Below are 16,438 nucleotides of genomic sequence, written 5' to 3'. Positions count from 1 at the left end.
ATAGACACACAACCACACCTGGGTGACAGGCATCCGAGCCCAGGTTCTTATCCTTGTGCAGCAAACACTTTTATCAACTGAGCCAGGTACCAAAACCCCTAATTTGGAAAGTTTTAAATTCATTTGCTGAAGCAAATGGTGGACACGTGACTGCAAACTGTATTTCCACGTCCTATTCTGTTTTAACTCTCAGGGGGGTGATGTATGCACAGAAACATCTCAGGATATATTGCTGTCTTAGGATCTGTCGTAGCAAGGCAGAATACTCCTACAGTTACTTCCAAGATGAAGTAAAGAACTGATTCTTAAAAAAGTCGAGTGAAAACGCCCTTTTCCCCTTGAAGAGTGAGGGTATTCAGAATTTGGTGTGAGAGGCTTGCGAGTTCAGATTGTGTTTCAAAGAAGGGAAGAGGTACATAAGACATACCCAGTGGTGAGATATCTAATCTAGAGTCAGCACAGGAGAACATTTTCCCCTGGCCTGGCTTGTGGAAAATGTGTTGAAGCTCACCTTACCCCAGGTGGATGGTGGAGGGCTGGGTAGTCAGTGTGGAAGCTGAGCTTCCCAGTTGTATAAGCCACATTGTTGGCATCAATCTTGTCCTGCACTTGCCAAGTATGTCTGCAAAATACAAGAAACATGTGTTTTAAAAGGTTGACACTAAGCCAGAGGAAATGTGTTACAATGCATTTGCTGTGTGAGGGGAAATGGAAACTTTCCATTTTATGAAATAATTAACAAAATGACTGAGAACCAGAAAAAGGAGTTTATTCTCTTAAGTGATACTTTCAGAACTGGCATTTCTGTATTTGTCCTGTCAAGACACAAAAGAGTAACTCACAGGCTAGCCTTTCCTATAAGATTGGTAGAGATATGTATATGGGAATATGAGTCATTTAAAAATCCCAGCCCACTTGATTTACTACACAAAATTCATATGATATAAAAGTTTAAAAGTGAATTAGTTAATGGCACTTAGTGCATCAAAATGGTAGCAAAGCCTCTGAGTATAGCTAGTCTAAAGACACTTGATCATTCTGAGCTAAAACCTTGTAGTGGTTTAGGTAGGGACACCCCCTCTCCCCATAGTCACAGACATCAGAATCCTTGTAGTGGGGACACACCCCATAGTCACAGCCATCAGCATCCTTGTAGTGGGGACACACCCCATAGTCACAGACATCAGAATCCTTGTAGTGGGGACACACCCCATAGTCACAGACATCAGCATTCTTGGTCTCAAGCTGGTGGTGCTGTTTGGGGAACTTTGGCCCCCAGTGAAGTATGGACTCATTGAAGGAAATATGCTACTGAGGTGGACTCTGAGAGCGTAAGGCCTCACTCTGCTTGTAGCTTTTCTCTCAACAATAAGGGGTTCCATTCCTTATTTTTTAAAAACAAAATGCAAGCAAAGGACACGCATGCTTAAGGCAAAGTTTAGGAGCAGACAGACAGACATCCTGGAAATCCTCCAGTCAAAGCAAAGCAGGAGTTGTTGGTTTTTTTTTTTTTTGTTTATATAAATATATAGGGTAAATTGGTTTTTGTTTTTGTTTTAAGTTTTTTTTTGTGAGTGTGTATGTGTGTGTATGTGTGTGTTCTCAGTTACGCCATGAAAATAACATATCTAAAACCCAGAAGTGTGGTGTGGGAGTGGCTATGTGTGAGTGCATGTTTATAAATGTCTGGCAATTAAACTCATGTCTTCTGGGAGTTAGTGATTTTTTCCCCCATTTTCTTCTGGAAGTATTTGTTATAAAATTTGTAAATAATAGTGCTACCTAGTCCATTTATCATGAACATCTTACAGCAAACCTTACATGCTTTGTTTCTGCAAGGTGAAAGACTTGTCAGGTTACACAGCTGCCACATTCTCAGTAATTGTTTGTCTTGATTCATCATTTAGACTCCATTTGCCAGTTCTAAAAACTCCTACTCTTCCTTGGTTTTAGTCGTTAGCCATTCATCTTTTGAGGAAGAAGGGTCAGAGGGGTAGCCTAACCATCTTAGGCTATGGGCCGAGAGCCTGCATCCTATTCTTCATACTGCATACATACAACAGTGTGGCTAGATACATGGTCAGACAATAGAGAGTTGGGCGTTCTTGCAATATGCTAACGTGCTGAAATCTGCAGCATGGTACTAAGGAGGTTAAGGCTTGAATGTAACCACCTTATTTAAAGCTTTTTCCTTAATTTAAATGAAACTGAGTTGAAGTGAACATGATTTTGTTGACCACGTTCATGAAATTACAGATGCAACTGCAACCATAACTTCAGTGGTTATCTTTTTTTTTTTGCATTTTATTATAGTCTGCATATATCATTAATGAAAACTCCTGCTAGTGCAGTGAGGAAGTGAGGGAAAGCAGTGAAATGGGAAAAGGGGTCCCTATTCCAGAATACTTGATTTAAAGAGGCTCACAGCATGGTACGGGATTGAATAATCATGAATTTTAGAAAATGAAATCAGCAAACTTCATTCCACGACAGAGGTTCTTTTTGAAGGACAGTTTCCATATTGAGCAATGCATCACCCAAAACAAAGGGAAGATGGTTGCACATGATAACACGCACTTCCGGAAAAGAACAAATGGCTTTCGAAAGCTGAGTTATAGTGTTGAAACAGAGCTTGAAATGAGGTTTCTGGAACACCTCTCCATTTTAATAGTTTGTTTTTAGAGTTTAACCTCACATGAAACTAGCAACAGAACATTAAGAGGTTTGTTAGGAAAACAACAGCACAGACTGTAAGATAAAAGAGTACTGACATTCCCCTCCGGGTGGGTGTGGTTTCCTAAAGATGGAAAGGATCGTATTTTCCTATTTTTAAAAAAAGATTTTGGCCAGGCACGGTGGCACATGTCTTTAATCCCAGGGCTTTAGGACCAAGCTCGAGGTCAGCTTGGTCTATGTAGTGAGACCATTTTCAAAAAACGTAGTTTTATTATCTCTGTGCAGGCGTGTGTGGGTGCATGTGTGTTCAGTGGCTGGCAGAGACCATAAGGGGGCATCAGATCCTCCGGAGCTGGAGTTACAGGTACCTGTGAGCCATGTGGGATAGTTGCCGGGGATTGAACACTGGTCTTTTGGAAGAGGAACAAGAACTCTTAGTCACTGAGCCATCTCTCCAGACTCATTCTTCTATTTTGTATTTTTTCCTACTTATATCCATTTCTAATGAGTCCAGCAGTCACTAGTGAAATGGCTGATTATGTGAAGAATAACTCCCATTAGAAATAGAAACTCAAATATGGAACGGTATACTTAGGGGGAAAAACCCTTTAGTGAAGACTAACCTAGAAACAATGACAAACCAAAGATACAGAACAGATAATGTGCTTAGGTGGCTGGAAAATAAAAAGAAGGTGAATTTAAAAATCAAGTAAAGAGGGAGTAGACTGATAACTCCTCAGTGATTAAGAGGACTTGCTGCTCTTGCGGAGGACCTAGGTTCTTCCAACACTTGTATCTGGAAGTTACCAATTCCAGTTCCATATCTGATGTGCTTATTAGGTCCCCAAGGGCATGTTTGGTAGATAGAGATAAATAGGTGCATACACTTGCACACACACACACACACACACACACACATACATACAGTCTATAAGTTAAAAAAAAAATAAAACAAAGAATGATGTGAGGTGAGAGAAAGTAGCAGGATGGTAGTAAGAAAGACTGTTTGCACAGGTGATGAGAGCCCCATAAGGACAAACTCAAGACATACAAACAGAACAAATGGAAAAACTTCAAGAAAAATGAAACAAACAAAACAAAATAAAAACCCTTGATGCTTTAAAAGGAAAACGTATAGTCGCTCATTGAGGATCTGACCCCAAAATGACCCACACCAAAACATGGCATGTGAAATGACTGGACTTCATAGAAAAAAAATCTCACCATTCAGGTAGAGATATTACATTAGTCATAAGGGAAAAAAATCTGATTACCAATAAAACTCTCCCAGTTGTTAGACATGATGTGAACCAAGAGTTCTTTATTTAGCCAGGCCAATTTTCAAGTAGAAAGAAAAGCCTTAAGCCGCTGTCAACATTCAAGAATTCAGAGAATATTGGTCCCGTGGGTCTTTCCTGAGAAATTTACAAGAGGCTGGGTTTCAGACAGGCAAAATAAATACAGGACTTGGGCTAAGCAGAAAATTTATATTTACTCAAACTAATGACAGCAAATTAAAAAAAGATAAAAAACAAACAAACCCAGGAAATAGAGAAAGTTAGCAGTAATGCCAAGGAAAGCACACGAGAGTTGACAACACCAAGCCAGGACAGCAAGGAAGCAAACATTCCGCTCCCAGACGGTTTGTTTTGCTTAGGGCATGTGGTTGGGATTTGAGGTGCCTGCAGTGTTTTATATTTTGACCTAGACCTTGTTTAAGACCATTTCCATGATAATAATTCATTTTGCTATGCATTTATTTTACGTGAATTTTCTATGCCTGTGTTATATTACACCAAGAGAGCTAAGTAATGGAGAATAGATGGTAGTTACTATAAGCTAAGGATGCAAGGAAGGAGGAAACATTGGATAAAAGGAGAAAACTGCTAAGAGATGGCTCAGCAGTTAGGAGCACTGGTTGCTTTTGCAAAGGACCCAGGTTTGGTTCCTAGCACTCACATAGTGCCTAATAATTGTCTGTAACTCCACTTTCAGAGGATTTGATATCTTCTTCTGTCTTCTAGGCATATATATAGTGTACATATATACACATAGGTAAAACTGTGTACACATAAAAGTAAGCAAATAAATATAAGAATAAAGAACAACTTTTCAGTTATAACAGATTCATAACATTTCACTATAGTTATTCATGTATTGTGTATATGCAAGTTGCTGAGGCATAGATTATCAAGTGTGTCCAGTTTGTACACACCACACACACACACACACACACACACACACACACACACACACACACCACCACCACCACCACCACCACAACTATCTGTAAGGTGTTGAATATGTGAAGTTGTTTTTTGTAGTAACCATTTCATAGTGTATCAATTTTTCATAATATCACATTGTATATGCTAAATCTATTCATTAAAATCATACTGCAATAAAGTTGAAAAATAAAATTTAATAAATTTTTAATAGGTAGAAATAGATAGTTCCTTACTACTTGCAAATGTTTATAGCTTTGCAAACAAGAGTTACAAAAAGTTGTTCCAAAGGAATTCCCAAAGGCCTTCATTATCAAAGACTAAGACTTCAGTGCACTGCAAAACAAAGTATGTTCTGATAACTTCATTGCAAATGGTGTGTGTGCATGTGTGTGTGTGTGTTAGGCATGATCCTCAATTATTTTCCATCTATTTTATTGAAAAAAGGTCTTCCATTAAACCTCAAGCTCAAAGACTCAGATGAACTGAGTAGCAAACAAGCTTCGGGCCATCCTCATGTCTCTGCTTCCCCAAACTAGGATTGCAGGTGCACATTTTTATACTTGGTTTCTAAGTGGGTTCTGGGGGATCTGAACTCAGGTCTTCATGTTTGCTCAACAACTTTACCAACTGAGCCGTCTCCCTAAGAAACCATATTTGTTAGCCAAAAATTCCAGCATTATAAACCATAAAGGAAATAACCTAAACTGCTATGGTAGAACGTCGTAAAGAAAAAAGGGTAGGCTGTTGAGGTAAGGATGCCTGTGTTTGCCTCAGAGTCTTACCTGTAACATGGGGATACTAATTATCATCAGATTTCTGAGGAGTCAAAATACTGATTGCAGAGAACCAAGTTTAATATTTAAGCCATAAAAGATACTTATAAAAAAATCATATCTCTTGTTTCTGTAACAGCAGCTTGTCCTGGCTGCATAGAAAGTAACTGAGGAGGCCATGGACACCAGAAGACTTGTGAAGTGGCTGCCTAAACAGGCTATCTCACTCATTTTCTCAAATGATTTTTAGGGAGCATGAGGCGCAGCAATTTTTTTTTCTTCCATTCATGAGATGACCTCATAGTCAAGTGGTTTGGCTGGCAGCAGCATTAACTACTGAGAAACTTAATGCTACAAAAGAAACCCCAGGGACTGCCTCTTGGCAGATAACATGTCCCGGAGGTCACGATGGTTGTAGGAACAGCACTTGATGTTACCCTGCCCAGGAAACCCTAGGACGTACTAGAATCCTCGTTTTCAAGGCTCTCCTACTCAAACGCTATAGTCAGCGCTGCATTTAAAACAACCCATTATGAAGTGGCACTGGTTTAGTTTTTTTTTTTTTAGAAGTAGGATAAGGTTACGACTAAATTCAGAACTCAGACAAGTTTCCTTTGTTTTCCTCTCAAGTCTGAATCATTTCTAGGTTGTTTCCCATACCCCGCCGCAAACCATTTTTATTCAAGACAGGCTTTGTAGTCCCACCCCGCCCTGCCCCAAGCTATTTCTTGGCCAGACATTTCAACAAAATGGGTTAGCTTTTTTTTTTTTTTCTTTTCCCACTTCACGTACTTCAGAAATGCTTTCTGGTAGCATGAATATAAAACAAGTAGCTCGAAATCAGATCTGGAGGCTGTGCTAATGTTGGGGATGATTTCTGAAGAGATGGAGGCCAGGGGCTTTGACTATTTCACCCATGCATTCACAATCTCTAACACAGCCTCAGCCTAGTACGTGACATGTTGCTATGCTCGCTTATAGACAGCTTCTTTAAGGACTAGCTCAAGTCCAAGGCATGCTGGGAGGGCTGTTTAGTCATAATCCCCAGACGCCATTTCAGTACTCTAGTTCTTAGCCGCTCTGGCTGGTGTCCTTGACAGACAGCACACTAGAAACATTTTTTTTTTGTTTGTTTGTTTGATTTAATTCATCTGATGAGGTCTGCACGCAAGGCGCTCGTGCAGCTGTGAAACCCGGCAGTGCTAGCAGTGTTTTATTCTCGTTCCAGCAAACTTTCATTTTAGGACAACAGAAGGCATGGTGGGGATTAAAATACTCCAGAAGGGTGAGGCTGTGCCTCAGCTGAGGCAAAACAGAGATGTGGGAAATTATTCGACAGGCTTAGCTGGACTTCTCACTTACAAGTAGCCCAGAGCAAATTTATGACTAAACTCTGTTTGTTCTGGGGACAACTCTTTGGGAACTAATTTAATATGGATGCCCTAGAGTGTTTCAGGCCTTAGTTTGTTTCTAAAGTCTTTGGAAAAAGTATTCCAAAGTATTTATTTATATATATTTTTTATTATCACTGGGCCACTTTAAGTGTTATTTGGCAATAAGATAACATTGCATAAATATCAAGATCCTGTTTATTTTAGTTTTTTAAACCACTTTTCTCTCTGTGCCTCATCTTAATTTTATTCCTGAAGTTCCTGAAGCTTTCATTTTCTGTTCACTGCTCAAACAATCTGGCCCTTGCTATGTGCACCTGTGTAATATGTTTACCCCAGTTAATAAAGCATTTTCAGAGAAGCAAAAATCCCCAAATTACAAACTTTTAGTTCTGGCCTTAGTCTAGAGGGAAAAGGAGTTCAGGTAGCTGTGGTTGCAAGCCTTTGCCTCTTCTGCTCTACTTTCTGATGAAGAATTACTGTGAGTTCCTTATAAGGGTAGTTTTTGCAATAAAGACAGACAGTTGCCAATAATGCTAAGAAAGAAGTTTTTAAAGTCTTGACTTGAAATGGCGTCTGGAGATTACGACTAAACTGCCCTCCCAGCATGCCCTGGTTTTGACTTGATGGAAGTCTTTGGAACTGAAACTCACTTAGCAGGGACTTGCGTGTCAGACACTGAGTTGTTCCTGATGGTGTGATGCTGGCCAGGTCACCACTTTGACAAGCAAGGTGCTCAATATGAACAGGACGGTGATAACAACGTATTTGTTTCAATGGTTACTGCAGGTTGACTGGCTAATGCTCAAACCGGACCACATTTTTCCCAATTCTCCTCCTCTCTTGATTTGTGATACACAGGTACATTTATGTAAACAATGATACCCTGGCATAGCCAACTAATTTATGTTGTCACACAATTAGCAAGAAAAGGAACTTGAGGGTTTGATTTTTTCTCCCTAAATGAGATCATTCAGATTTTTCAATATTATCTTAAGAAAATTATAGTTTTTAAACACTGCACAAGTTAGCAAATAACCAGTAGGGCTAATTTACAACTGTGTTTATTTGCTTTTAACTGAACTTGCTATAATTAAAATCAGACTATTCAACAAAAAAGTAGAAATTATATTATAAATTAATGAGGGTCATTAATTCATGGCCATTGAGAATATAAAATTTGTTTATTTGGGTGAGAAGTAACTATATTATTTTCTATCATGATGACTGGATTTGGGAAGGAAGTGCTAGCGCTAATCCCTCAGAGCAGGCCTTAGCTGAGGTGGATTCTTCCCCAGCAGCTGAAAGAGGCTTCCAGATGGAGCATCCTGCACCAGCAGCTGTTGAAAAAGCTTAGTTGACTAAGAGATACAAAAAAGGAAAAAACAACCAACCATCCAAAACCCTCACTAAAACAAACAAAAAAAAACCACAACAAAACAAAACAGAAACAAAGCCAGTCCTAAACAGGCTTGATATGAGTTGTCTGTCAAGAGAACAAATGACAGGGGATGGAAAAGCAAGCACCGTGTGTCCTGTGAAGGAGGATTTACACAAAAGGGAGTGAAGCAGTTCTGAAGAAAGAACTGAGGGAGGGACTATGTCTAACAGTCTCTTCCATGCGGTCTGCAGTATAGGTACTAATCTACAATCTACAGGCACTACTCCTAAAACCAGAACCTAGAATACCCAACATCTTCACCAGTCAGGAGCTCTGAATGGCAGTGGAAATGAGATACAGATGTCTCAGTTGCCCCAGTCCATGACATGCATGAGAGGGAATGGTGTGTGCCTGAGCTAGATTAACATAAGGGCGAGTAAGAGATGCCATGCAACACAACATGGTCAATTAAATAGGTATTTATGATGGCATACATACTTATATATGGTAGCATAAGTAAAATTATGCATATTTGTGTGCCTGTGTGTGGGTTTGCGCACATGAATAGAGGCGCCCATAGAGTGCAGGAGTGGCTGTTGCGTATCCTGGAGTTGGAGTTAGAGACAGTTGTGAACTGCCCAACAACATAGGTGGAGGGAACCGACTTCTGGTTCTGTTAAAGAACAGTATAGGCTTTTAGCCATTGAGACACCTTTTTGTCCTTTAATTTAGTTTCTTCAAAGGCCATCTTGTTAGCTAGATACTGGACTATTTTATCTTACTTTGCTCTATGTCGAAGGAGCATTCATCCTCTTTGAACTTCTATTGGCACGTGCCAATTGAAATGTTAACTTATTTGCGATGTCAAATGTCCCTGGCTTCTTTGAAGTCTGTTCTTTGATTTTTTGGGCAATCTTTATTTGTTTAGATTATTTAGAGAAAGCCAACTGAAATGTTTATATTAACCTGTATATACTAGCCAGCAAACATCATTTTCTATAAGATAAAAACTCAAGCCCAGTTTAGAACAAAACGCCTAACATAGTTCCTTACCCACATTGATATCCAAGGAAGACATACTGTTTCTTTGCTAGAAGTTGTTTCTTTAGGATTTACTCTAATTTGTAATCATGGAAGATGGTACCATTCAGGAAAAGGGTAGCTTAAAATGACTGGGTTAAGTTATAGTTCAATATTTTATTTTTGTTGTTATGGTTGGAGTAAGAGTCTTTGTCTCCATTCTCTATAAAATATATTGCTCTAAATCAAAATTTAAATCCTGAAATATTACTATTTTTTTTTTACATTTTTCTCTCCATATCCACATGTAACTGACAAAATTGATAGTGGGAGTTTGTTTACTGGCTCTTAGTCAATATTCCAGGAAGCTTTCATCACTGGGGAATTAGTGCTGTTGAGTGTTGAATATGGTTCCGTGAAAGAGTGATGGCCAGAAGATGGCTTAGCAGATAGATGGGCTGGCAGAATGCTGACAAACATCTGAGAAAATGCAGATATGGAGACTGAAGTGTCTTTTATGTTCAAATTAACTACCATTTTGATTTAGTTGAATATAAGTTAATAACTATGAAGTGCTACAATAATTACTGAATTCTTTCGCTATTTGATAACCTTTAAAAAACATCTTGGTAGGATGGTGAGATGGCTCAGCAGTTAAGAACACTGGCTGCTCTTCCAGAAGTCCTGAGTTCAATTCCCACCAACCACGTAGTGGCTCAGGACCATCCATAAAGGGAATCTGATGCCTTCTTCTGGCATTCAAGTATACGTGGCAGACAGAGCTCTCATACATTAAAGAAAAAAATTACATAAGTAAATATACTTTTTAAAAAGTTTTAAAACATTTCACATTGAGCATTTATCTCTGCCTACTGTGTAGGAAGAATGCATGAAAATCCTGACTCTATTGTTTTTATTTTATAAATCAACCAACCATTGAGATACTAGCCAAGAACTGAAAATGCTATTCTTGTTTCTCAAACATTAAGATTCTCCAAGCTAGTAATGATATTTAAATGGAAAAGAACAGGTTGATATTTGTTATCTAAGAATATGACAGACAGCTGTGAGAGTTCAGAGGTTGAGCAGTACCCATTGTCCTTTTGCTGTGTGTCTAGAATGTTCCATTCCTCTCAACCAGAAGTTCTCCTTTTTGATTGCACAGGAGAATCCTCTGCTGAATTTCTAAAATCCCAATGCAGAGGTCAAATGTCACTCATGATGAAGACAATCTCTGAAGATAGGCATGACATGTCTGTAGTTTTAAAATGGCCTAATCCAGCATGTTGTTGCCTGAGATATACTATTTTAGGTGCCCCTTCAAATGCTAATGAAAATCCACAAATTTTTATAAAATCTCATGTCACCCAAACTTCAGTATCTCTTTCCCACATTACTGAGAGGAGGAAGAGAATAGAATAACTTCAAAGATAATATTCAACTTGTTTTATTATCTTAACACCAACAGTCATATCCAAGTCCAAAACAGGCAAGCAAAACCAAACCAGCATGACACCAAAACCCTCTGCTAATGATAGAGCTTAGAGAATTAAAAATTGCAGAAGATGTGGAGAAGACTCTGGTAATATGTGGGGACAGTTGTGGTGAGGTGGCAAGAAATGGGTAGATTGACATGTGTGTCGTGTGAGAGATCCTAGGAAGGCTTGATCATCTAGGGAACGTGTGCTGGGATAAGATTAGCCATTCCGGCTGATACATAGAATCAGGACGAGTGGCAGGTATGATTTGTTTTGACAATGTGACTTGCAAAAAAATCACAATATTAGATCAGTGGCCAAATTATTAAGCCTTATTATAGGACCTGTAGATTAAAAACAAAACAGATGTCAAGCTGTAAATCAAGATTAAGATTCTGATGCCAGGTAGATGGGTGGAGCTTGGAAACTCCAAAAAGAGCAGCCAGAGGTTTTCTGTTTAGTTCAGTCTCAAGGGCACCTTCGTATGTGTTTTCTTCATGTTATGAACCATGAAGTAGAGTTGGATCATGGCGAGGCAATCTAGGTTTATAGTTTGTCTTCTTTGTCATTACTCGTGTTGAAGTGGATTACAAATTGATTCTTAGAGTTTCATATTGCCTACTCACAAACTGGAGGATAATCTGTGTTTTAGAGACTTTAAAGGAAGTGTATATATATATTTGAGGTTCTTAATAATTTTAAATATTTTCTTCCCATTCATTGGTATGCTATTATTGTAATCTCTACAGAAACATCAATTCTTGCAGATGGAAGGATGATATAAATTTTCATATAAAGCATACATACTAATAGTGTAAGTAAATCCATATGCCAATGGTCAAGAATTGGTTGCATATGACCAAATATGACATAATCTTTGCTATGAATAAAATCACACAAATCATTGAGAGTAGATGAGCTCATGTTCCTGATCTTTTGTACATTTTACTGTACACTAGGGACAGCATGCTCTTATGATATCACAGCCTTGCAGGTCTGAGGAGAAGATTTTAGCAAGGTGCAGCCTCCTTATGCTCAGTAAATTGTCGCTGTGCTAGATTTAGACTTAGTGTTTCTAGATCTAGTATTTTTTTTTTTTAAGATAGGTCCACATAAAATTTCAGCCTCTGAGTTTTAAAGTGTTGACAACTAATTCCATTTTCTTTCAACATCTTATGGGCCAAACCAAACATATCTAAATGTGCCTGTGTGCTACTAGTGTGTAAACTTTGGCTTGCGACGGTCTCTTTCACTTATAATGCTCTCTACAACATAAGCACAGGAATAATTGCATTTATCTTGCACTCAAAGCCTGCTCCCCCTTGGAAACCGATCCAACTGTACTTGTGATGGTAAAAGCCCAACCATCTGACAACTCACCCATAAAATGTGAGGTACAGGAAGCCGATTCTTTTCCCCAGTTTTGTGATCTCCCCACATCTGTCAGCTGCTCCGGTGAGTCTTACAATGCCTACTTTCTTGAGGCTGGAGAGCCATTTGTAAGCATACTCATCATTTTTTAACACATCTTCAAAATTCAGAGTTGGCAGCTGGAGCTCTGAGCCCCAGTACTGACATTCTGTGGATTAAGAAAATGAAAAACAAATATAGATTATGTTGTTTTCAGATATGACACTAACCTTAATGGACAACACAGTTCATTGGCGTTGATTTTTGATTTACCATGAAGTTTACTAAACGTTGGTCATATCAGGAATGTTGGTCACCATGTCCTTCTCCTTTGGGGCTGTGCCTGTTATGTCTCTGGCCTACAATATGTCTGGCTTACAGTCAATATTCAATACGCCCCACCTATTTAAAGAATGCTGATTAGCTGAACACAAGATGGACCTTGATATCTGTCCTGTATCCTTAAGACTTCTCATCCTTGGCAGTACCTAGAAGTAACTGGGAGCTACCGTGTGCAGAAAAGACATGTTATATGGTTTGACTCCGAACAGTGATAAAAGCAGGTTTCTGAAACAGAACAACAATATGACCATTCTGGTGAGAGGGTAGGTATGGCTTCTTTTTTTTGTTTGTTTTTTTTTGTTTTTTGTTTTTCAAGACAGGGTTTCTCTGTGCAGCCTTGGCTGTCCTGGTCTCCCTTTGTAGACCAGGCTGGCCTCGAACTCAGAGCAATCCACCTGCCTCTGCCTCCCGACTGGGGAATTAAAGGCATGTGCCACCATGCCCTGCGGGTACGGCTTCTTTTTCCTCTCATTTATTCTGTTTGGAAGGCATCTCTGTAACCGAGCTGTTCTTTGGGGTCAGCATGATGAAAGAATGTCCTTGGGATGCACAGATCCTTGGTTGCCAGTGTCAAAGGAAGTAAGGCCGGATGCCTTTCTTTCCTTTGTTACCTCATTCATGATGATGAAATGCTCATAAATATGCTTGCTTGAGAAAACAGACATGAAAAATTATGGAGTTGGAATCCACAATCTCCTAAAGGAAGTGGAAGTCAGAGGGAATGCTCACTGAGCTACTCACGCCCTCTCTTTACTGAGAAGGAAGCAGTCTTAGTGAGGCAATCTCTCGGAAGAAGTCAAAGGATGAGAGTGAACTCAGAGTCTCACCATCATCCCGAGCAATGTGTTTCTCCAACTAGGGAACATGTTATATACGTTAGGCGTCCCAAAGCCTTTAGTTTAAGAATAGCGAATGGGTCAGTGGGAGCCACTTCCTCATTTAGGCCAACATGGCTATTTCTATAGTAATAGAAACCTTTTTAGGAAATAGCAGCTTTAGCAATGAGAAGATATATGCAGATGCAGAGAGCCACTTGCAGCTCTTCCAGCAGTTACAGCAGAGTAGTTGCTGGAATGAGTTCCATATGTACGCGGGAAGACCTAATGAGGCTGCTCATGCATAGAGTCCCCAAATTTCTGGGATATAAAGTGTAACAACTTACATATTAACCTGGAATTTCTAAGAACTAAATTAAAACTATGAGTTGGGTGTTCCTAGTGACTGTATTAATTCTATTCGGCTATGTTAGTATTATTTAGTATTATCAGAATGCGATGGCATATGCCTTTCATCCCAGCTCACAGGAAGGGGGCAGGCACAGTTAGATTATGTGAATGCAAGGCTAGCCTGGTCTCCATAGTGAACCACATAGTGGCTACATAGAGAGACCATGTCCCAAAACAAACGAAGCAAACCCAGAAATATTATTTGGCACTAAGTAAAACTCTACAGCCTCTGATATTTTATTATAAGATCTCTAGAACCCAATCGATACCTAGATAGATACTCCTAATTTCTTCTCTTGATACTGTTTTTCTCTGTGGGACTAATGAAAATAACAAGCAACCCCACCTTGGCAAAGATAAGCACGTCAGAACCTGAGCCAGGACAAATTGCTTGAAGTAGTGAAAGACAATGGGGCAAGAACGTTTCAGGGGAGCAATTAGAGTTGTGTTGTGGAGATAAGGATCGTTTTGTCAGAGGATTGAATCTAGGGTCTTAAACTCTACCACTGAAATATTTCTCTAGTTTTCCTCCCACAGCTCTTTAAATTTTTAAAAAAATTTTTTTTTGAGACAGGGTATTATTAGATTGAACCTGTTGTTCTTCAGCCTTAGGCTCTGGAGCATCTGGAATTACAAGCTTAAGCAGTCTTGCCCTGGTTAGGATCCTGACTGTATTTTTTTGAGTGTATTAGATAGCTAACAGTTATTTGTTAGCTTACCTGTTTTATTTCCACTCCAGCCCAATATTTTAGGACATTGGTGACTGTAGCACAGTGTGGTTGAAACTATAATTGAAACATGTTCAAGATAATACAGAGGAACTGATTTCATTCCCATCTGATGATTTCTTTGATATCTAACCATTCTTTTCCTATTTGTGATGTTTCCTAGGTCTATTCCTTATGCCTCAGGTATCTAAAACCAAAGTTGGCTCTATATGAAAGAGACACTTTACAAATAAACGATCTACTTGGTTTTGTTTTGAATACTGGAATTATGTGGCTCTTTGTTTTGCCATTATCATTTGTTTATTGCATTTTCAATTTCCAGATTGTGGTGACTGAGATGTCTCCAGAAAGGCTATCATTAATATTGCATGGAAAGGCTATCTGGTTGTCAGTTAGAAGCCAATTTTCAGAGGCAAAATAATTAGTGTTGTGGTCATAGATACTAAAGTCCACCTGGACCATATACAGAAACTGAGAACAAACATGAAAAACCCTTTATCAGTTGTTAAGCCTCAGAGGAAAATCAGGGCACTATAGAAACAGCAGCCGTGGGCGGGAGTAGAGAAGTACAAACATTTTCATACTGGCTTTGGCATTCCTCTTCCTACTACTTCTTGCTGCCTCAACCACAAGGGGGAGGGGGGATTCCCTGAGTTTCCAGCTCCACGGAAATCCCCATAGAGCTTCAGTAACTTATACATGGGCATTTATTATAATTTTGGGTTTTCTTTGTATTGTGACTGAAGCAGCAGAGGCAGCTGCTATACCATGGTGATGCTCAGTAGAGCTTTCAGAAGTAATGGAAGTACCTGTGTGGTGCAGTGCCGTAGCTGCTAGCAACCTACTGACATCTATTACCTATGTGCAATGCTGTAGCTGCTAGCAACCTACTGACATCTATTACCTATGTGCAGTGCCGTAGCTGCTAGCAACCTACTGACACCTATTACTATGTGCAATGCTGTAGCTGCTAGCAACCTACTGACATCTATTACCTATGTGCAATGCTGTAGCTGCTAGCAACCTACTGACACCTATTACCTATGTGCAATGCTGTAGCTGCTAGCAACCTACTGACACCTATTACCTATGTGCAGTGCCGTAGCTGCTAGCAACCTACTGAAACTTATTACCTATGTGCAATGCTGTAGCTGCTAGCAACCTACTGAAACTTATTACCTATGTGCAATGCTGTAGCTGCTAGCAACCTACTGAAACTTATTACCTATGTGCAGTGCCATAGCTGCTAGCAACCTACTGACACCTATTACCCAAGTGGCAGTAGAACAGGGAACTATTTCTCAATTATTTGCTTTTAACTTTTATCTAAAATTTGAACCTCCGCACGCAACTGGTATCGTATTGAACAGAGCATGGTGAGATGGAAGTGGAGGCAGGATGGCCTGGCTTTGACTTATTGTCCTGCCTGCTCCCAGCTTGTTCCCAGGAGTCTGAGTTGCAGCTTACTTTGTCCCACAAGGACTATTCCGCTCTCTCTGCAGCTCACTTGTAACTCTGTCATGAGATTATACAGAGAATTGATTGTAGCACATGGCACGTAGTAATTTATGATGACAATGCAGTAATTTATAAATGACTAGTGTTTGCTAGTGATTTCTAGGAGTCATACACAAGGCTTGATGCTTTACAGTTTTACTTCTTTTACCCTCCATAACAAATATGTGGGGTAGATGCTTTTACTACTGATGAATTCTAAAGGGCACCATAGCCCAAGGCATGCATCTAGCGATATTTATTGCTCATTGGTCAAAAACAAGTGACTGA

At 39.4% G+C, this 16,438-nt stretch overlaps 1 protein-coding gene across 4 annotated transcripts in view; it reads right to left on the bottom strand.

Annotated features, from left to right (window-relative positions):
* Positions 1-16,438, bottom strand: part of BBOX1 (gamma-butyrobetaine hydroxylase 1) — a 46,843-nt gene that overhangs the window by 11,360 nt on the left and 19,045 nt on the right. For all 4 annotated transcript variants that reach the window (XM_084774736.1, XM_084774735.1, XM_084774733.1 and 1 more), the window contains exons 4-5: positions 12,328-12,526; positions 517-622 (exon numbers count right to left, since the gene is read on the bottom strand). In XM_084774736.1, coding sequence (XP_084630862.1) covers positions 517-622; positions 12,328-12,526 — 305 coding nt within the window. The remainder of the gene's footprint in view (positions 1-516; positions 623-12,327; positions 12,527-16,438) is intronic.

The sequence above is a fragment of the Acomys minous genome (assembly GCF_964271855.1).
Source record: "Acomys minous genome assembly, chromosome: 3".
Classification (NCBI taxonomy): domain Eukaryota; kingdom Metazoa; phylum Chordata; class Mammalia; order Rodentia; family Muridae; genus Acomys; species Acomys minous.
The sequence above is the reverse complement of the archived record's forward strand: the minus strand, read 5'-3'. Positions and strand labels throughout refer to the sequence as shown.